Here is a 21,769-nt window from a genome sequence, read left to right on the forward strand (position 1 = left end):
TGGGATTTCCTGGACAGCTAATATCCACAAACAATCAAACACAGAGGACCATGAGAAAGAAGCAGCATTATTTCAAATTTGAGCTGAGAGTCGTGATTTTTAAAGGGCTGAAACAGGAACTGAAGCTGAAATCTGAAGCAAGTAAATTCCTTTACTAGGCACTGATGGACACTGTTGTGTTTCTCTTGGCCTTGGCGGAGGCTTTTAGGTCACTGGGTTTTGGATATTACAGCAGATGAAAATCTTAGAACCACAGCAACTTCAAAAATGACAAATAACTCGAATCTCACCCCCATCCTCAAAAAAAAAAAAAAAAGACAGACAAAACCTAATGATACTTCTCTAAAAAGAGTCGAACCTTTTTATGAGACCTGTTGCCAATATTAGTGCCACCGAATGATCTCATCTTTCATTCTGGCTAAATTCCAACACACAATTTCATTAACCCAGGTACTGCAGGTGATAAAACTCATTTTTCCCTAAAGAGACAGCTAAAAAGTACCAGTTATACATTTATGAAGTACCAGCAATCAAAATTATGGATTTTCTAAAAGGTTTTTAACTACTTTTATTGAAAGGAAAATCGCTGTCTCAGACTTTTGTGACACTATTGCTAATAATAAATTTTACCATTTAGACATCGCAGTAATATGGTAGACAGTGTCAATAAAAGTATGAAACAAAGATGATCCTTGTCTCTTAAGTAATGCTTTCTGATTACACACCGGAAATTATAATGTGAAACATAAACTAAGAGCACCTTAAGATATAAAATGCAATAACGCAAGACAATGTGCCTCGCTACGTGTACGCCACACGCGAAAATATTTCATCGCCCGTAGCAGGCAGGCGCTTGAGGTGTTTTCTGGAACAAGCCGAACGTTCACCTCAAGAGTGGAAATATTTCTATACGTGTGTAAAATTAAAAATTAGGTGGCTTTGCTCGGGCTGGCTCGCTTTCCTCCCGCTCGGGAGAGGAGCGCGGGGCTCTCCGGGGATGCTCCGGGGCTCGGCCGCTGCGGACGCGCCCTCCCCGCTCCCGGGGGGCGCTAGGGGGCGCTGTGGCACCGGGGCCGCCCCGCCCGCCCCGCCGAGGCCCCCGCACCCCCCGCGGCCCGGGCGGCAGCGGAACGGGCGGCAGCGGAACGGCAGCTCCGAACGGGCGGCGGGCTCGGGAAATAAAATGCTTGTGGGTATCCCCGAGCGCCCAGGAGGGTCCCCCGGAGGCTGGTGCATCCCCGCGCCGGGCGGCAGCACCCTCACCGGCACCGCTTTAGAGCTGGGGAGTTCAATCGGGCCTGCCAGGGATTTAAAAAAACATCTAAAAAGACATCTATAGACTAGCCTTTTCTCTGCCCTTGCTTTTTTTTTTTTTTGATTAAAAAGTCCCTGTTGCGCTAACCGTGGATGATTTCACTGCAGAACACTCTGACATGCAAATGATAGCAATTAATGCCTTTGAAACAATTTATGATTTCCGGCCTACTTCAACATGTATTAGCATATACCTGGTTTCTTTAATATACACTTTGTTTTGCCAAAACCACAAACATAGTTGCTGGAATTTCATGTGGAAGTGCTTAAGGGGTTGAAAGTTAACACCTTTGTGAGCTGAGCAGTCTCACAGTTGCTGCTAAACAAAAGCCTCTTTGTAGAAGCTTTCTCGAAATGTTTTCTTAACATGTTCCAAGTAGTTTTAGGCAGGCAACTAAAGTAAACAAGATGTTACCATGATAAAAACACTTGTGAAAACATTACAGAGTGCACTTAGTAGTTTCTTTCACATAAACTCCCCTTCCTTCCACCAAAGCTAAATTCACATGAACCAGATTACTAGCATCACTGCAATATAGGATTGCAAGATCTCTCCAAAGGTCTGTGTCCCTCTTTTAAAGAATAGATTTGATTTAAAAATGGCACAGTCATGATTAAGCACATCTAAATCACAATCAAATCTAAAAAAAAAAAGGGCAGGGGGGTGCAGAATAAAACCCTACTGGGTCTTCTCCTTCATTTTTGGCCCTGGATGCCCGGATACCCTGCTGAACAAACCACCCTCCCTCCCGCAGGGATTTCCTGAACAACTTGCCGTATAACGGGTATATATTTCTGTCTGCAGCGGTCTTTAAACACATGCAAATGAAATCAAGGATATAGTCAATTTTGAAGGAAAGTCGCTCTGCGCTACTAATTGCTCCTTTCGCTGCCGCCTGCAAGACGGGCCCTGGTTAACACGCGAGACACGCGTGCACCCTCCAGCCTCACCTTGCTTCCCGCAGCTTGGCAGAAGGCCGTCGGGTCACCGCGGTGGGACCGGACTTGGATTTGTTTTTAGGCTCGGGGAGGATTCTGGCGCACGCAGGGCAGTACTGTTTCATTAGGCTGAGCAGCAGCCCCTGCTGCTATCGGTTAGCTCTAACTGATACCGCATCACGCGATAACCAATGGCTGATGGATTAAAAAAAACCCTACAATGCTAAAACTGCAACTTATTTCAAAAAGAAATAGGGAAATAAATGCGTACAATAGTCCGTGTATCTGCTGGTTCTGATAAGCATCCTCCTGTTGGCTGTGAGTGAAAGACAACTAGGATCGTTATTTGTACAGTGTTTATCTTTGAAATCAAGGGCCCTGTGGTGTACCTCACCTTGGGAACAAACACTGCAGAACGATCACAGAAGAGTGTCAAATCTCCGGTTTTGATTTACTAACACTTATGATATTTCTTCCTCAGGAGGAAAAGAAATGAACCATGTTTTAGACCTGCGAGTCCTTTTTTCTCCCTTAACTGCAGAATCATTCCATTGGCATACAGGGCTTTCATTACACATGTAACTTCTCGTTGCTTTTTCTAACCACCCTTTTTACCGGGGTAAGTGAAATTAAGCAATGCCCAATTGATACACAGGCTGTATTTCACTTGGTAAACGAGAGCTTTTCTCTTGAGGGGACTGTCAAAAGACCTTCACGGATTATACAAGTACCCGAAAGAAACCTCAAGCATCTACCTGTTATCTTTTCACTGAGTAATGAATTCTGATAAATGGCAAGATAATTTAAGGACAGATGCTCCACAGGAGACTTGGAAGGCAACGGTCTCATTTTACGAAGCAATGCTCACTTCCTAACAGTGTCAATACGCTGCTCAGGGACAGTCATTTCTGCATTCGTTCTAGGTTAAGTATCACTCCGAACAATAAGACTTTGTCCGGACACTGCAGAATTTGGATAATGAGAAAATTTACATGAGCCAATGGGTTTAAGTCACATGAAATATTTCTGTTGAAAGGTTTCAGGGGTGGTGGTGGGGGGAAGACTGACGATAAGTGAGTAATAAAAGAACCAGAATTGTTGGAGCTGGGAGTAGATGGAGCAGCTTCAGGTCCAGCCTGGGCTGGTAATGGTTTTCAGGTTATTCCTACCTATTGATTGCCTCAAGTATCTCCTCCAGGTGAACTGGTGGACTTGGTCTATTTACTGAAACATCGCCAAAATACCATATAAAAATCAATCTTGCCTCTACCCATGCCGTGTGACTTAAGGGCTGTATTTTCTACTCATGGTCACGTCAAGCAGCCCACTGCTGTGTAAGAAATCTTCTGAAACCAACAGATCTAATCTGGAACAGGGGACTAGCACAAGAATCAAAGGTGGCATAATCTGACCTTACGTGACTACTCACATTATTCCAACATCTAAGGCTACCACAGCACCTTTCCCTTGCATTAAGTGCAATAAAAGTGAGAATTGTTTTAAAGGTCTAAATGCTATAGTATGTCATATGAATATGAATGAGCTGGCAAGTATGGTGAGATTAGCATTTATTTCACTTAAGTGAACAACAGGATGAATTAAAAGAAAAGAGGCCACCCTTCATGGAAATTTATGACTAGCACCTTCTTATTTTGTAATCCTCTTGTAATGAGAACTGTAACATATGGAATATGTTTATAGTAGGACCAGCGCAGCTCCTACTGAATTTAGGAGGGTTTTTCCACTGGAAGCAGAACTGGCCCATTCTGTTCAGAGAGCAAAAACCTATCTGTGTCATCTAACATCACCCAACAAACACCCTCTGCTTGCTGTCGCCCTTCCCTCCCTCACATAAACATCCAGGGAACTGCCCCAGAAACAACAGATACAGTTGAACATTTGGGGACTAACTCTACTTATCCATCCTGAAGAATCCCGTGTACTAACTTCATGAGATCACCACTGTAAATGGGAACAGAGTTTGTCCCTTTGTGCATTTAAATCATAAACAATGCTTGGGCGGTTGGTCTTTTGTGATCTTACAACCGAACAGACATAGTACTTGAGAAAAGACCAGTGCCCAAACCTGCAAGAACCTGGATGCACCCAAGGCTTGCGTGTACCTGGTGACCAACCCAGACAGAAAACCCTTTTGTGATGGGAACACGTTTTGCTCCAGCTTGGAGGGGTGAGGCTGATGGTGTAGCTGTGGAGCAGCCATGTGTAAGTTATTAGAGCTCTGCGAGTCCTTCCCTGCGTCGGGATGCACGCATTACCACATGCTAGTCCATAATGCACTGTTTATGCAACATTTAAAACTGTGTTCTTTGGCAGCAAGGAAAGGTCTGCAGCAAACTGCAGGGGCCCAATTAATATAATTATAGTTTATTTTTAGTAGTGTAGACTTTGTTCATTAGTTACTTATTTGACATAAATTAAATTTCACGTGATGTTCTGCAATTCTCTGTTCAATTATGGAGTTAATTTAAGACTAGATTTCTAAATTAAAGTGAAATCAAGGTTAAATCAAGGTTGGATTGCTTACATTATCAATACTGTAACTTAAAAATCATTTAAATAAATAAAAAAAAAAGGCTGTGGAACTGCAAACACTCTATTTTATAGTGATACACTGAGCAAGACCGTACTTTCCCCATGGGGCTAATTTACTGTCCCCTGTTAAAACGTTCTTGAGCCTGATCCAAAAGCCACTGAAGTGAAAGGGAGCTCTCTGTTGACTTCAATGGGCTTTGCATCAGGCCCACGGTGAGTGACAGCACACAAAATTGCAGGGCATGCTTTCTGTACAATGCAAGTGCCAAAAAAACCATCCTTACTTTAGGAACGACTGGAAATCTTCACATACTGCTTCACAGCCTGGCCATTTGCATACGCCGTGTCCGTAGAGCGGATGGCTGTGTGAGTGCTCCTCGTGGGATAAACTGGAGGAGAGAAAGAGAAAAAGAGAAAAAGTGGCGTAACGGAAGGTACCGTGCCAATTAATGTTCACAAAGACTCTTCAGAGCTGCAAACAACAGATCCTGAAACAACTCACGGTACCCACCTGACTCTGCCCATGGTTTTTCAAAACAGAATTAAATACTCTTTGCAGTGTGAAACATGTGTCATTCTTCCTTAGCTATCCTCCTACATTTCCTTCATTAATTAAAAGCTTTGTAAAGAATTTAAATTAACATGGACGGGGGAGAAATCATTTGACAGACCTGCTTAATATCCTGCTTGATATTTTGCTAAGAAATTTATGAACATTACATATTTACAATTCAACTTCATCAGGAAGAAAAGTCATCTCCACACAACAGTGTATTCTTGTAACGCCATACAACCGGACCTGGGGCATTCCTCATCCCTACAGAAAGAGGAAAAGCACTGAGTCTGCAGCCTCGGCTTTCCCACCATGTTATTTATTTACTGGGTTGGGGTTTTTTGGTTTGGTTTGGTTTTGGGTTTTTTTTTTCATTTTGGAGTTGTTGGGTTTTTTTAACTCTTACACGCCATTTCCTTGCACAAGTACAGCCCCCTTATGGCGCAGTAAAGATGATTTAAGATGCATTTTCAAATGCAAAATCCATCACAAAAAAGGAACCATTTAATCAAAGGATTCCTCGGTACGAGGGGTTAGTGGGGCCTATTAACCTTGCTAAGGTTTGGCAGGAATGTCACAGTCCTTTCTAACTACCGAAACCAGGGTTAAAGAAAAAAATTCGTACGAGCATGAAGGGGTTAATCCTTCAGCGGGATTCCAATCAATACGTAATGATTTGGCTGCACTGATCCAAGTCATGAGACGCTTTGATCCAGGCCATGTGGTGCTCAGGGAAATGTATCTGTTGCACTAACTGATGAACCATATTCTAAAATATCTTCTTTATTCAACTTCTGCATGGAAACTTCTTAAGTCAAGGAATTATTTTGCAACAATTTCTATAACCTTAGATGACTTTAAAAATAAAATGTCAAAATAATACTGAAATCTCTATTTTACTCTCACACACGTATCTATATTTCATAGCAAATCTTTTTGCTACAGTATGCCTGTGCTGTATTATGAACTTCAAACATACACAAAGGATATGAGCACATACCAGCATCTAGGTGTGGCTTTTATGACTTATTTTATCCTGGATTACAGGTAACGTTATGGATAAACACCTACTTCTTGCCATTTTACTTTCATACACACATGGAAATGCTGTTTATTCTTGTTCTGTAATATTATCTGCCTGCATATTACAACAAAATTGTGTTCTTGTATTATCTGTGACACACTGGATAGCAAGATCATCGTGGAACATACCCCTGAGATGTTATCCCGAACGCAAAGAAGTTGCAAGAGAAATCCTTGCCCAGATTCTGCCACTTTTGACTTTAGGCCCAACGAGAATCTGAAGATAATTGAAGGTGGTTTTTTAAATTATTTTAAAATTTTTTTAACAAATTCAAAAAAGGCATAGATCTGACTGGAAAAGGTATTATGAGTTGTACATGAACCTAATTCATTATTTCAATAAATCTTATTTTTAGCTGTTTACAAATAGTTCTTCAAGCATAAACATATATACGTGCAAGGTAATTTCCTAAAAAATAACTGTAGGTAAAAAGACTTACAAAGGCCTTTTCTATAAAGGAACATTACACTGGTTTAACTTAATCTGTTTTTTTAAAACATGCAAGTGGGGAGAAGCTCTATCAGTTAAGTTTTTAAAAGAACAAAGGGACCGATGCATTCCTTGCAAGGAAATTAGAAAAATGCTACACCACACATTTCCTCAGCTGAGGAGGAGGGAGGATGGCTGAAGGAACACCGTCCACCCAAGCCAGACAGGCATATAGTAAGAGCACCTTAAGATACAAAATGCAATACATAAGAGTAATTCAGAAAATAATGGGCTTTATCATCTGCTTCCATACCTGAATACAGCAAAGGGTGAGAAAGCAGGCTTTCATGTTAACACTCCATTGAAGTCCACGAAGACTACATGAGAGTTACGGTTTCAGTGTGTTTGGCAGAACCCAAAAAAACTTCAGTGTATTAATTGACACAGCGCGTCACCCATATACCAGGGCGACTGCAGCAACGCCGTGTGACGCCAAGTAAGGAGTCGGTCCCCTGGGGGTTTTAAGCACTGTAAATCTCATTACAATATCAACAGGAGTCACATGGCTTAAACCCCCAGCAGGGCTTTTTAAAGTTTCTCTGTGAGAGCCTAAAGGCCATGGCCAAGTCAACGGAAAGAGCCCTACTGAGATTTGTATTTATATTTTAAATCCAAGTGCAAGTCTCTCTTCCTTCCAGGGAACTTGCACAAGACAAGACAAACTATGTAGGACATGATACCCTGGTACTGTGTCCAAAGAAAACGACGGAATGACCAAGAGAGTATCAAACTGCGAAGGATGCTCAGGATGTCAAAGTCTAGTGCTGTCAATAACCAGAAAGACTGGTGCTGACTGTGAGCGGGAACTTAAAAGGTCATTTTGCTAACACGATGCTGAGCGTAACATACCTAACGCCTACGTAGAGCTTCCACCGCCACTCGACAAAGCAGAGCGACTACTTCAACTTACCAAAAATAGACACTTCGAAACGAAAAAAACCCTGAGTACTGAAAGCCAAACGCAGGCACCCGCCATAGGCAGCGCCTTCCCGAAGGCAGCTACTCCCATCCCACTCGGGGAGGGGTTCAGCAGTGCCTTTCGGTGACCTTTGTGAGTCAGGATCAGATTACTGCTATTTTATCCATCCCGCTTTTGAAGATATTATAGATCGCCACTTGTTCCCTGATAGAGCCTTAAGAAGCACCTCAAAACAAAACAAAGAGCGGGTTTATACAGACGCGGATGTAACGCACAAGGATACAGCCAGTGGATATGAATGGAGAAGTCTGTTTAGCTGATCTAAGTACTCACTTTGTTCGAGCAAATAGAGGTGGAAAGTGAAGATTTTAATCCAATATATAAACAAACAGCTTTGCGGGCACAATGCAAATCTATAATCTTAAATTGTTCAATGATATTTTGTCTGCATGCAGGCACAGTCTGTGTAATCAGGATGCATCCCCGGTCTCGCTGCCGGAGACAGACTTTTAGAAGATCTGAGCATTGGCAAGCAGAAGCAAGTTTTAGGTCTGTTTGATTTCTAATGACACACTAGAGTAGGTGTTTGTTTCTGTCACCCTCTCCTTCCCGGGAACACATAATCGTGGTTGGGTACTGGTGATGCAACACTAGTTAGTGGAAGTGATTTTATAACAAGACAGAATTTTTCAAAGAAGTGAAGGAATAAATGATGTAAAAATCAAGATTATGTGGGGGTTTTTTTCTCCTCGTAAGGTACTTGCATACAAAATACTTAACACAGTAGAACTATTTCCAAATAACGCAATACTGAAGCGTTATTACATCGAAGTACAGCAAATAACCCCCTGGCAAGTAAAACATCTTGCGTAAGTCAGCTTGTTCATGACATACGACAGAGTAACGAAATCCACGTGGGAAGCTGAAAACTGCGTAAGTGTCCACTTATCCTCTGCTGCCTCCAGCCTGGTTTCCAGTAAGGAGAGGAGGGAAGAAGGGCCAGGCACTTCCACAGCTCCTCTTGTGCTTGCTGGATAGAGCAGAGGAGTTTTTACCTCCGCCTTCTTCAACCTATGATGCTTTGTAACCTCAAGGATCTCCAGAGGGTCTGGAAGCAAATTCACCATCTACTCTGACAGGCATGGCTGTCAAAGCTGGGACTTGCACAGCCCCACGCACCCGGACCACTTCAGCCATTTAACTTTTGGAATGTATCTGCTGTGCTACAGCACCACTGAAGAATCACACTATGGGACGCAAAACCCCGGGATACAGAGAAGCCACAGACAGCTACGTCCCTGTGGAGACTAAAAATGACAGTATACCCAGGAGAGAGACGGGAGCACACTGGGAATGAGGGAAAGTAGTGACCAAAGCACTAGCACGAAAGCTACTGGCGTTGTGTAGTTTAATTCAACCCATAAATAGTAACCATGTGAAACTGGGCACCGTGCTTGTACACACTGGCAAAAAAGTCACGGGTGGATGTAAAAACCAGCTAAGCAGAAGCCTCAGTCACAGTACTTCTGCCACACAGTGGACCGTACTTTAAATACTCATGACGCTGACATACTTCATATTCTGCACTCTCCCTTCCACATCTGCTTGGGCCAACGATCTCTGCCAAAACACGGGGGGAAGTCAGCGATGTAGAGAAGCATCCTTGATTTTCTATTACAGTTATGAAGCATCTGCTCACGTTCTAAGGGTGCGGAGAACATGCCTGAGCCACCTGCACGCTGAAAAATCAATATCACATCTCCTGCTTTCCTCTTGTAAGGGGTTCGAGCAGAGCACCGACAGAAACTGCAGCACTTTTTTTTAATTTTATTTCTCAGAGGCACCGGGAAGTGACCTCATCGTTGCCAGCTGCCATGAAACCAGTGTCGGTGTACGGTCCAGGGAGGAGGGCTCAGTCTCACACCACAGTCCCCCTCAGACTGATGTGGATGGCACAGCCGTCGAGGCAAAATGCCACGATTTTGGTCCTGTACAGGAGGAGAGACACAACTGGGAACCAACACGGGTCCCCCATATTCATGACTGCCTGGTGAGCTCTAACACTCATCGAAAGGCACCGATGGAATAAAGTGGCTGAAAATCTTCAAGTCATAAACACTCGTTGTATTTGTTTTAAAATCAAAACAGGAGCAGTAATGATTAAATCCTTGTACCAACTGTACTCGAATGCAAGTTCCTGCCTTCATGGCAAAATCAACTGAATAAAGATGTGTTTTGCAACGAAGCTGCACTGGTGCAAATCCCTCTGAATTCTTACTAAGGTGACTTAGCACTCCTTTCCCCTCTCAACTGCGTATTTAAAAAAACCCCAATATTAAAAAAAAAATAATCAGGAAAAGTATTAAGCCATGTACTGAAATGGACTGCTTCTGGATATTCATGCTTCTGTCCAAGCCTCAGTAACTGCCCAGAAAGCAGGTATTTAATCTGAACAGAGAATTGTCTAAGCAGGGTAAATGCCTCTCCACTGCTGGATAAAGCTGAGCAGAGGGCTGTGGGCCTTCGGGAGAGGTGGCATTCGATGTGCGTGGCCAGTGGCAGCTCTTCCTAGAGCTGGGCTTGCATATTTTTGGATGCTTTTCAAAGCTGCATTTCTCCCCTTCCTCATTACTTTAGCCCACGTCCAGACCTCGGACTAGAAGCAGCTCATGTTTTCCATCAAGCCCTATTGGAAGTAACAGGAGTGGTATATTACGTTTTAAATGACTACACCAATTTAAGAGAAATCAGGTTAAAACTGCAGCCCACAGGCTGAAATCCTGTCTTCTCATCAGCGTGCACTAACTTGTATACTCACGTGAAAAAGAACACAGAGCCACAGCAGTGCTGCTGTACACAAGGCCAGCCGTGCCCCCCGAACCACCGTCCCCGTCCCCACGCCTCTTGGGGCACCGTTCTCTAAATGCCCGTCGCAAGGAAAGAGCTGGAGCATCTGCAGCAAGACTAAGACAAAATCTGGCTAACACTCCCCTTCTCCTCTACGCCCATCCCCACTGCAAAGAGCATAACCAGACCCGGTAATTAGATGCATCATCTTCTGGTTTTGATCCATGAACTGATGGTTTGGATTTACTAATCAACATTCTGACCCTCCAGCACTCGAAGAGTACTACGTACTTCTTCCAGTGACACCCCCTCTTCCAACCCTGCAACAGAACTGCCACGGGGCCTGGACAGCCACTGCCCTACATCCTTTCCTTGGAGGAACTGGATGTATTTCTAGACCATTTAAAAGAAACGCCCATTGCAAAAAAAAAACCCAGAATTGAATCCATCACTTATCTCAGGCGGAAGTTCCATCCCTGCACTTGAATTAACGAGTTTCTCTACTATTTAAAACTCATATTTTTTATTTCAACCTTGTGCCTAGGTGCTGTAGTGAAAAGTACATCAAATATACCCAGACACACATGATTTGAAATGCTGGATTTTAAATTCCAGCACTGCTAACTAATGAGAACAATTTTTTCCCTCTTCTTCTTTGTAGCATCACTCCATGTACTTACAGACCATAATCACATCCTCCTAGAGCCTCTATTTTTCCAGGGTGTAGATCTTTAATTCCCTTTAATCTGTCTTCATAGCCTATTCCCTCCAACTCCTTTATCATCCTAGCTGCTCTCCTCTATATTCGCTCCAGCTCCTCTTTATCCTTTCTGCAAGAGAGTGGCCAATTGTACATCACACGCTCAATGTGGTTTAACTGGTTCTGCCTAAAGTAGAACAGGAAAAAAGGAGGACTCGGATGCAACACGCATGTTTATGCCTCCCATGACTGCTCTTACCTTTTTGAATAAGACACGGCACAGTGTCCCACCTTAATTTCTCAACCCTGCTTATGCCTCAGCCATTTCCCACACAACCGATGCTGAGCAGCTGACGTGTCATGTCAAACCAGCAGTTTGGAATTTTTATTTCCTAGCTGGGCTACTTTCTACTTATCCCTGCTAAATCTCATTTTATTCCTTTCTGAACAGCCCCCTCATTTATTCAGATGAAAACAGATTGATTCAGTGTCTTAGTTTAATTAGGGAAAAAAAAAGGATCCTACCACTTTCTTGGGGTTTTTTTGTGGGTTTTTTTTGTTGTTGTTTTTCCACTGACTTTCAGCACAGCAGTCCCATCCCTCTTACACACCCAGTTCATACGGCAGAGGGAGGTGGCAATGGCACGGCTTTGGCCCCAATTCAGCAACGCTTTTAAGAACACGCGCAAGTTTAAAAAACATAGGATTAGACCTTGGACTTCACCGAGACTGAGGTGTAAAATTACAAACGTACATACATACTTTGTAAAAACATCCTGTTTGCCAACCTTATTTCACTGTAATTTATATTCTGTTGTTACATTTAAATTTCTAGTAAAAGAAAACACTGAGAAACAAGATCTATTCTTGTTTAACAAAACTATATTCTGTTACCTTTAGAGTTGAGGCAAGTCTTTCACCCTTATATAAACCGGCGACACGCCAACAAATATGATTAACACGGATTATTTGCGTCCGTATTTTTCACCCCGTCCCACAGGCACGACAAACGCCGTGCAGAAGGGGACTGTCACATCACACACAGCCCGGCAGCTCGCTGGGTGAGCCCTCACCCACCGCACACCCCTGCGGCAGCTGGGAAAGCGCCCTTTTTTGGGAAAACGTTTATAAAAAGAATAATTAAGATAAATAATGACTCCGAGGGAGAAATACAGTTAAAGCATTGAATTTTCTCTGCCACATGCCTTCCCTCCGAAGAACACTATTTAAAAAAGCACTAAAATGGAGAGGACACAAGGCTGCTTCCCCAGGGAAGCGTGCTGAATCATACAGGTACTGTAAATATCATATGCTGCTGCAGGTGCTAGGCGGCCTATTTGTTTGTGTTTACTAAAAGACATAACAAATAGTCACACTAAAACAGAACAACATTTGGCATCGGAATGATAGATACCAGAGCAGCCATAAATCACGTTCCCTTGTTTATACTTGAACCGCTGTGCAATGCTAACACTTCAGCCCTCCTTCTTCAGAGAGCCCCTTTGCTGTGATTTGCCCCTTCCAGGGGCAGTACCAGCTCCTGGCTGGGCAGCATCGCAATGCAGGGTACTGAGGGGCTCAGCATCCTTCCTCAGTACAGCACACCCAAGAAAAACCATGCAAAAAAGAAAGGAAAAAAAAAGTAGTAAGAAACAGACTTGCGTGACATATACGGCCAGCTAACATCGTTTACAGCTTTGCAACTTCTGAGTTAATTCACAGTATAAACAACGAGGAAAATGTTTCTTCCGAGCAAGACTTCCTGTAAACTGTTCATTAGAGCGGCGCTGGGCGCGGGGCTGGTGCACCTGCTGATTAACCATGCGCTCCAAGAATAAACAAAAACCCAAGCCAGCGAGATTGTTCTGGAATTTGCTCAGAGCTGATTTTTCTCCCCCCCTCACACGTTATAAATTGGATTCTACAATAAAACAAACAGCAGAACATAGGTTGCCGAGAGTTAAAATCTCCTTTTTACACTACATTGACCACAGCACCCACAGGCACAGCTACAATGTCTTTCCATGAACGGGACAGATTGCCATATGGATGCAGACACTGAACAAGCTGTACAACTCCTGGCGACAAGTGCCTAGGGGACTGTCCTATATTAGCACCACCTGTGCTGTGGAAATTGTGCTCTGTGTATGAAATGGTATTTAAGGGCCCATCATGATGTTATTTTTGAGTACACACAAAAAGGAAAATTACAGTTGAAAGAATTTGCTGGCTAGCGGATCTGTTGCTCCGTTCCCGAGATTGTTTCCCAAAGGAATAGTTATCTTCTTTATTCATGCAGCCCAAAATGACAAGTTGCAACTCATATTAGCAGTTACTCTGCCTGGGCTTATACCACCGTTTTAATGAGAAGGATACACTTTACAATATACATATGTCTTTCCTGATCACACAGAAGAAATTACAGCCCTCCCACCTTAAAAACACCAGCTATATGGAAACACACCCCATGGCATTACACAAATGTTGTTCCAGCAGCAAGCAATGCAACATAAATTTTCCTTGGGCTCCTTCCCCCACCCTTCAATGTGCAGCAGGTAGAGCCACAAATCCCCGTTACCAAATTTCAACGTGCATCTCACTGCTTTGAAAATACAACCCTGTCTGACTGACAAAACCAGACCTCCAGATTGGCACAAGATGTCGAGGGAGGAGGGAGAAGGAGCAAGAGGTTTGAGCAGTACCTAGCTGCTCTAGGAAAAGAGATTTCCCCCTCTCTAAACTGCAAGAAAAAAAAGGATGCCAAGAAAAAGAAAAGTAAAATAAATTGAATTAAAGAAAAACAGTTGTAAAGCGAACATTACAACCTGGGAAAAATGATGTCATTTTATTGAGAAACTCATTTTTTTCCATTAAACCATAGTGAAACGGATAAAGTTTATACAGCTTAATGGTGGAGTTTTATTTTAAATGCTACTCAATATCTTAGCAGTACAATATAACATGATCTAACAGCTGTCACACTAACTGCTCGATTTTTATTGAACAGCAGAGAAAACAGTCACACAAAACACACCTAACTCCTCCTCTACTTTTACGGCTTTTTCAAGGGTGTTTCTTTTCCACTCTCATGCTGTGATATGTCTGATAAAAAAATAACACTGCTCTTCATTAGCTCCCTGCTCAGCTCTTTAGGACAGTCAGATCTCCCGAGCAAACGCTGAGGAAGGACAAAACTTGCATGCAGGAGGAAATAAAAAGAAACAGGAATACACGGTGCAGTAAAACAAAAACAGGTCCCTTTTTAAGACTACTACATAAACACCTCTAATAAAAGAAGAGGACAAATTTTCATTGGACTTTAAGTATTTCGACAGGAATGTTTTAGTAAAAGTTTAACTGCAAAGTGCATGCAATTAATAGAAAGCCATCAGCTATTTCTCTGGTATGTAAAAATAGCATTAAGCTGTATTAAATGCGCGTGTAAGTATCTCAGTTGCAAGAAAAGGGAGGAGATATGCAAAGCACTCAGATATCAAACAATGATCTGTTGGCCAGATGGAGGAATAAAACAATACATATGCTAAAATTTGGAGAAGTTCTGTCAGGCGTCTGCCAAGGCTCACCCAATCTATTTTAAGTGCTTTTTGATACATTAGCTTAGTGTTTGGAGTTGTACAACTGACGGTTATCACACGGGACCAGAAAGCAGCAAAGCGTTGGCGTGCAGGAGCTCCCCGACACCGGGGCAGCTTCTGAGGACGGCGAAGCGTCAAACACAGCAAAGGGCCACACCAAGTAACCACACACTGGTTAACTTCGCATCTTTCGTAAGGGAAAACAAATAGAATGAACTAGAAACAATTTTCCCGGGTTTAGTGAAGCATAATTTGACTCCAGAGCTCCTGGACAGGCTGAGGAGCGAGCGGTTCATACAGCTGATTTAGCAGAAGGTTTCTCAAAAACGTGAGCGCGGCGGCAGACGGTAGGTGTGGGCAACGCAAAGGATGCTACACCCCCCAATCTGAGAAGCAGAAACAATAAGAAGTGCCTGATAAGGCTTAAAGCTGAAGATTAGCAACTCCAGGTCTGAGTCACGGCTGACATTTTTTCAAAGCTGATTACACAGAAGTGATTCAGAGTGCGAGCGCACAGTAACTGGGGGTGATTTCTTTGGCAGGGGAGTGAGCGCCAAGAGCTCAGGTAGCGGGATGCTTCGGGTTGTACCTGCACATCGTAAGCACACGCTGTTGCAGTGTCACTGTCACTGAACAGCCCCACCGGCCTCACAGCCCTCACACCCCTGCTAGGTGCAACGAGAAGAAATACAGCCGCCGTGTAGAGAGCGGGACGGTTTACCGGGTACGCAGCTGGGCGTCCAGGCTCGGCTCGAGTCTCTGGCTCTGCAGTGAGGAAGCTGCATGGAGGCACCCAAGCTGCGCAGACTGTGGGTAACAACACGAGGGTGACGATGGGTTTGTGCGCGTGGAGCAGCTGAACACCTTCTGGGGGGAAAGGCCCCAGGAACACCGATTTCTTAAGGGAGAATAGATCTGAGGTAACCTAATCTAACGGAACTGTGCTGATGGTGAAGTATAACGAGCTAAAACCAACTGCACAGAGAACCGAGAGGAGCCGACACGGATGAGCAGATTTGATGCTGGCACCAGTGCAGAATGAATGCCAGGGCCTACGCAGAGAGGCAGGCCAAGAGAGGATCGGGCCCTGGGAGCATATGGACTGCAGGCTGAACTGTTTCATCCCGAGCATTAGTAACGGACCAAAGTCTGTAACTCTTAATTGTGCTGAATCCTAATGCCCTCATCTAAGGGCCTTGGGGTTTTGATGGAGGATCAGCTGGCGTGGAAGGTAACAACAGTAAAACACAATGCATCAAGCCTAATCAGCAGATCAATGGTCTGCCATGCCGTTCCTCTCGCTTCCCTTCAGAGCCTTCGCCAGACTCCTTCCTCCCGCGATGCTGGAAAGAAAAAGTCATTTAAAAATCCCCTTGTTTATCCCATCAATTTTTCCTATGAGATGGCTGCTTGCTTATATGGAAGGACAAGACTCAAGCATGTTTGGACAGGGTATAAAGACAATGGGGGACAAACAAGGGATTGTTGGCAGATGGAGAAAGGTCTCTTGGACATGCAGCCTTTGCCTCCAACTCTTCACCTTACTCCTTGCAAACAGACGTGTTTCCTAAATTAACAGGTCTGGACCTTCATTAACTCCCTTATTAATGGGGATGGGACCAGCACGCAGGCGCCCGCACCACCCCACAGCACCCCCAGACCTCCCCGTTCAAGCCCAAGCTGGAGCAACCTCTGCTCACTGCATCGCGAATGTTCCCAAGCACGTAGGTTTCGGGATGCCCGCAGCTCATCAGGTTATAAAGTTAGTTGTCACCTAAAGCGACTGGGCATCCACCTGCTTTGTTTTGCTGTTTTTCTTAGGAAAATAATCAAGCTTTCCCCAAATACAACGCAGAGGAACAAGATGGAAAGAGGGTACTGTCCTTGACATTTCTAAGCACAGCAGATGTACTTAACTGGCTCCTGTTATTTATTTATTTACTTGTGTAGAGAAAACGCTTGTTACTGAAGAAACCCAAACGCTGATAAGATGATGAGAGGTTTGCATGGTCTCACTTTCGCTTATCCTGAGTGAATACAAGTATCTGTAACTAAATATTTCCCTTAGGGTACTGATGACTGAGGTATGTTTATTGCATTGAGTGAATTTATATATATAATCAGCACAATAAACATTATTAAATTGTCTGAGTAAAATCAAAGCATGAAACACACAGTCAGTGCTGAATTCTAATGATGCTGAATGCCCATGATTGCATGGGAAAAGGATCTTAACAAGCCTTGATTTGAGCTTTGGCATCCGCCTCACAAATCACACGAAATGTTCTCTCTTTAATAGTGCTGAATATTGATAAATGTCTCTGCACGGCACAACAGGGAAGTTGGTCTCTATTGGCAATCTTTACCAAAGTGTGTTTTTTCCTTCTCTACACTCAAGGGTTTACCCTGAATGATTTAATTATAATTTTCCTTGTGTAAGACAAATTAAAGAGGAGAGTAGGAGTGTCATGCCAAAGCAGATTATTTATCTCCTTAACAGATTGCTGTGCACCAAACCCCAGAGCTGCTGCTGCTGCTACTCACAGAAACTGGGCGAAATGTGGGACAAAAGCATAGATGTAATATAAAGTCTAAATGAATGAAAGCATTAACCCATTATTTACAGCTGGAATTGTTTCATTCCTGTGAAAGCCATACACACAGAGCACGCAGAAACCCAGAGCAGCACCACGATGCTCGCTGGCCCCTGCCCAGGAGTGGAGGATGCCTCCTGCTTTTGAACGAGTTTTTGCTTTTCAAACATCCCGGGGTGACTCCGGCCACCGGCCTGCCTTTTGCTTTTTTGCCAGGAAGAAGAACTTTTGTTGTCACTCAGCTCCGAGCGTGGCAGCCGCAGCGTGGCCAGTGTCACCGGTGACACCAGAGCTGCATCCCCGCAGCCTGCCCAGGACTAAAGCTTCGCTGTGCACACCCGTGAGGCTGGGCTCACGGCACGGCGACGCGTGGGCACGCCAAGCAGCCAATGACTACTTCTCCTGCTATTTTAAACCCCTTGTTTATAATCAAAACATGTTTTTACCCAAGATGTACAGCAGAGCTGCTGCTCGCCCAATGACTTTTACGCAGGTGCCGCTGCGGTCAGCCGAGTGCCTCCTGTCTCGCGGGTCCCGAGCAGCCTCAGCACCCGACCTGTGGGATCAGGAACCCCGCAAAACACAGCCTGAATTGTCCCAGAGACATGCACCAGAGATGACAGTGATGACAGTAACTCCCATGTAACCAACTGGCCTCCTGCAACCCACTCCTTCTCAAAAGCCCAAGAGGGAGGGGGGGGAAACAGCTTTACAGCACACCCTAAAAGTTAATGTTACCTGTATATGATTATTTATTGCTGCTGGGCAGTCATTATGATGTGGCTGTGCTTAACTGTTAGGACACTTACAGCTTTTACTATGTGCTTTTTATTGTTGTTTAAACAAATAGCTCTTGGTTGTATCAGACCAAAGCTAACAGCCACTTGCACAGAAGGTGCAGGAATAAGAGGGGGGAAGCCACAACCCAAAAACCTGCCCTGGCCAGCCCAAGCTGCGGATTTGTGTGATGGGAGGTGGAAGGACTGATATAGCCCTTGTGAGCCCTTATGACAGCCCAATCTGACCCGAGCTCGGGCTAGGGACCACCTCCACAAGTGCCCTCGCATTTGCAAGCTCAGTTGTTGTGCTGAACCAGCTGGGTACAAGAACACACACGGATTTCACTGTAAGTCCAGCAAACTCATGCTCCCACCAGATCCATGATTTTTTTCTAGTCTTAACCTTTTCAATCAAAAATTTACCCAAACCCTGCTCATGCCTGTGCTCTCTCTTTTGTAAGTACACTAAAATTTCACCTTCTGTGAGCTTTCAAACACCCATCTGACAGCAGAGCACAGCTATTCCTTCCTCACTGCTCACTCACAGCCCCAACGCCCTGCCTGTAGATAAATACCCTTTCAGAGAGGAAACCAGTGCAACACATCTCAACAAGAGGAGTTTGTGTGTCATATGAAATCCAGGCAGGCACCACGGTGCCTGATGAGACTGCAACAAAACCCTTAAGTGCATCAGCAGGCATTCTTCTGTGTGTAGTCTGCTCTACTTATGGATAAAGATGTAATTCAATCACCGCAGCAAATGGATGGCGTAAACCTTCAATGTACCAAGTAGAGGCAAGACAAAGCAAAGTCTGTAGCTCTCTTATTTGTATTCCTAAATATACCTATTTTTTTGTATTTTGATATTGTAGAGAACTCAATAGATAGGTAAGGGAAGTATTATGGCAAGCTTTAACAACACAGCTATCAATTCAGTCACCGATGACTTTAAGTCTTTTAAACTAAGACAATCTCAAACAACACCATGGCATGTTTATGCCTTCCCAATTAATTTATTTGGAACTTTACTAATAAAAACATATGTACCGCCTTGTTTGTAGATCCCAATTGCCTCCAGGCCACACTTACAAGACTCAGACACATGGATTTCCAGTTCTGCTTGACAGTCTACACAGAGAAAATTCTTACTTCAGAACAGATTCCTACATTTCCACTGCATTTCAAAGCAAACAGCAGTGGTGTACCATTTCCTCGGTTAGACTGCCATTAGCAGAGAGCACGTGCCTCTATTCAGTGAAAGAAGATCCATTTCACTGCATGGGTTTGTATTTTATATACTTGGTAACAAAAACACAGATAAAAATTTATTGAAAAGTCATAAACCCATCTTGTTCAGCTCTATATGCAGCAAAAAGGGAATTTAATCGTTTAACAAACATCAAACTGTTTTCAGTATCCCATGGAAGTCTTCATGAAAACCATGTCCTTGACACTTACATGCATTATAAATGTATACGCTGACGTTCCCCTACATGTCCTTGCAATGGATATAAAATGATGCCTCACACGCAGAGGGCAGTTCTTTTAACAGTGGTGTGCTCTCCTTTAAAATCTATCCATTCCCAACAGCACTATTTTCTTAATATTAGAAAGATATAAGAGGTATTTATATAGCTTCCCTATCAATCTACTTTCAGACCACCAGATATATAAACTCTATGGCTTAAAAATTCCATTATCCTCTTTCTAATGAATGAAAGGAGGACGGAAAGACAAAGCCATCAGTTTCCATAAAATCCAGCTTTCACTAGTGTCTGCTATAATGTTTCTAGATGGGCAAAGGGACTCTCCTGAATGCAAAGAAGCGCTGCCCTCCCTGCTGCGCCCACGCTGCTCCTGCAGACCCTCCTCCTCCTCCTCCACAGCCGGCAGCGATGCCGAGGCTGCAGCAGGCACTGGTACCCACGGCCAGAGCTCCTGGGGCCGTCTATCTCACCCTAAGCAAAAGTTACGTTGTTAGACACGCCTCAGTGAAAGCTGGGGGTGTAAAGAAACAAACCTGCAATAAAGCATCCTCTGGAACACAGCAGAGCCCGCGCCGAGCAGCACGTCAACAGACAACCCCTGATTTACGCCATTTCTTTTAACAATGCAAGCCTAGCAAGTATAAATTAACTCACACTTTTAAATGCCAAAAAACACCAGTTAGCTAATTTTATCAGCACTTAAAAAAAAACCCGCTTTGTTTTAGAGAACCTAAGGGAACTTAAGCCTATCCTGTCTTGTGAAAGCAGGTAAGTACAGAGGAAACAAGGTAAACGTGTTAGATGAGATGAGGCACTGCAATCTGGCAGAAAAACGGGTGGTACAACAGCCTCTACTGACCAGCACATTTTTTTCCTCACCTCCAGCCTGCAAACCCAAAGTACATCAAGAATAACACCACCCGTGACGCAAAACTCAAAAAAACAGCTTACACTCTTCACACTTCCCCCGATACGCTTATCCAATGCACTCCTAATTAGCTGATTGTGCCCACATTGATCCAATTAACAAGCCATAAAGATCTGAACAAAAGGAGCATATTCTGCCCAGTGGAGACTCTATTCAACCACGCCAAAATCAGACAGAGCAAGACTTGGAGGACAAAACTGAGGCCAAGGCGGCTGGCCAACGCCCCCAACAATTTCGCCATCATCTCGGCACGCTCTTCGGAGATGCTCATGGGTGGAAACCCCACCTGCACCTACCTCTCCCGTTTAGGAGTGTGGACTGATAGCTGTCCGTTGGTTGAGGCGTGCGGGTTGATGATTAAGGAGGTCTTAGACGGCGCGGAGGAGGAGACGCAGGTGGTGGACAGGTCCAGGCTGCTGTGGTTGTTGCTGGCTGCCTCCTCCGCTGTGTGCGAGCTTGTCACTTCCTTCCAGAGCTGCTGCAGTTCTGTTGGAATCATGCCTGAAACAAACAAATTGGATAATTAAATCAATTAACAGCTAATTCGGCCGTCTTCAAACAGTAATTAAATCAAAGAGTCAGTAAACAAAGCCTAGTGTTAGTTGTGTGTGTGTGTGTGTTTTTGCATACGTATTTTTTTTTTTTTAATAACTAAAGGCTGATACTGAACACTGCACGTCTCTGCTGAATTTTCTGGTGTGACACCTGCAATACCTGTGTAATGCAAAATCCGGGATGTGGGGCAGAGGGGTCCACACAACAGGACGCTCACTTCAAACTCCACATTAATTATTATTTTTCATAATTAAAATTACAGAGGGCCCGTTTCCAGACTCCCTACTCAGGCAGAAATTGCCCCGAGCTCACAGCAAGGCTGACAGCAAAGGTGGCCAAGGGCAGCTCTGCAGTCAGCTGCAGAAATTTAATATTTATTTTTAAAAATATATATATATATTTTTTTTTAAGGAAAGTGAGTACTTTCTAAGC

General features: G+C 43.9%; 1 protein-coding gene across 5 annotated transcripts in view; it reads right to left on the minus strand.

The window, feature by feature from the left end:
* The window catches only part of FOXP1 (forkhead box P1), a 111,854-nt gene that overhangs the window by 39,788 nt on the left and 50,297 nt on the right, over window positions 1-21,769 (minus strand). For all 5 annotated transcript variants that reach the window (XM_068408490.1, XM_068408491.1, XM_068408489.1 and 2 more), the window contains exons 5-6: window positions 21,079-21,283; window positions 5,091-5,195 (exon numbers count right to left, since the gene is read on the minus strand). In XM_068408490.1, coding sequence (XP_068264591.1) covers window positions 5,091-5,195; window positions 21,079-21,283 — 310 coding nt within the window. The remainder of the gene's footprint in view (window positions 1-5,090; window positions 5,196-21,078; window positions 21,284-21,769) is intronic.

The sequence above is a fragment of the Nyctibius grandis genome, chromosome 10, assembly GCF_013368605.1.
Source record: "Nyctibius grandis isolate bNycGra1 chromosome 10, bNycGra1.pri, whole genome shotgun sequence".
Taxonomy (NCBI): Eukaryota; Metazoa; Chordata; class Aves; order Nyctibiiformes; family Nyctibiidae; genus Nyctibius; species Nyctibius grandis.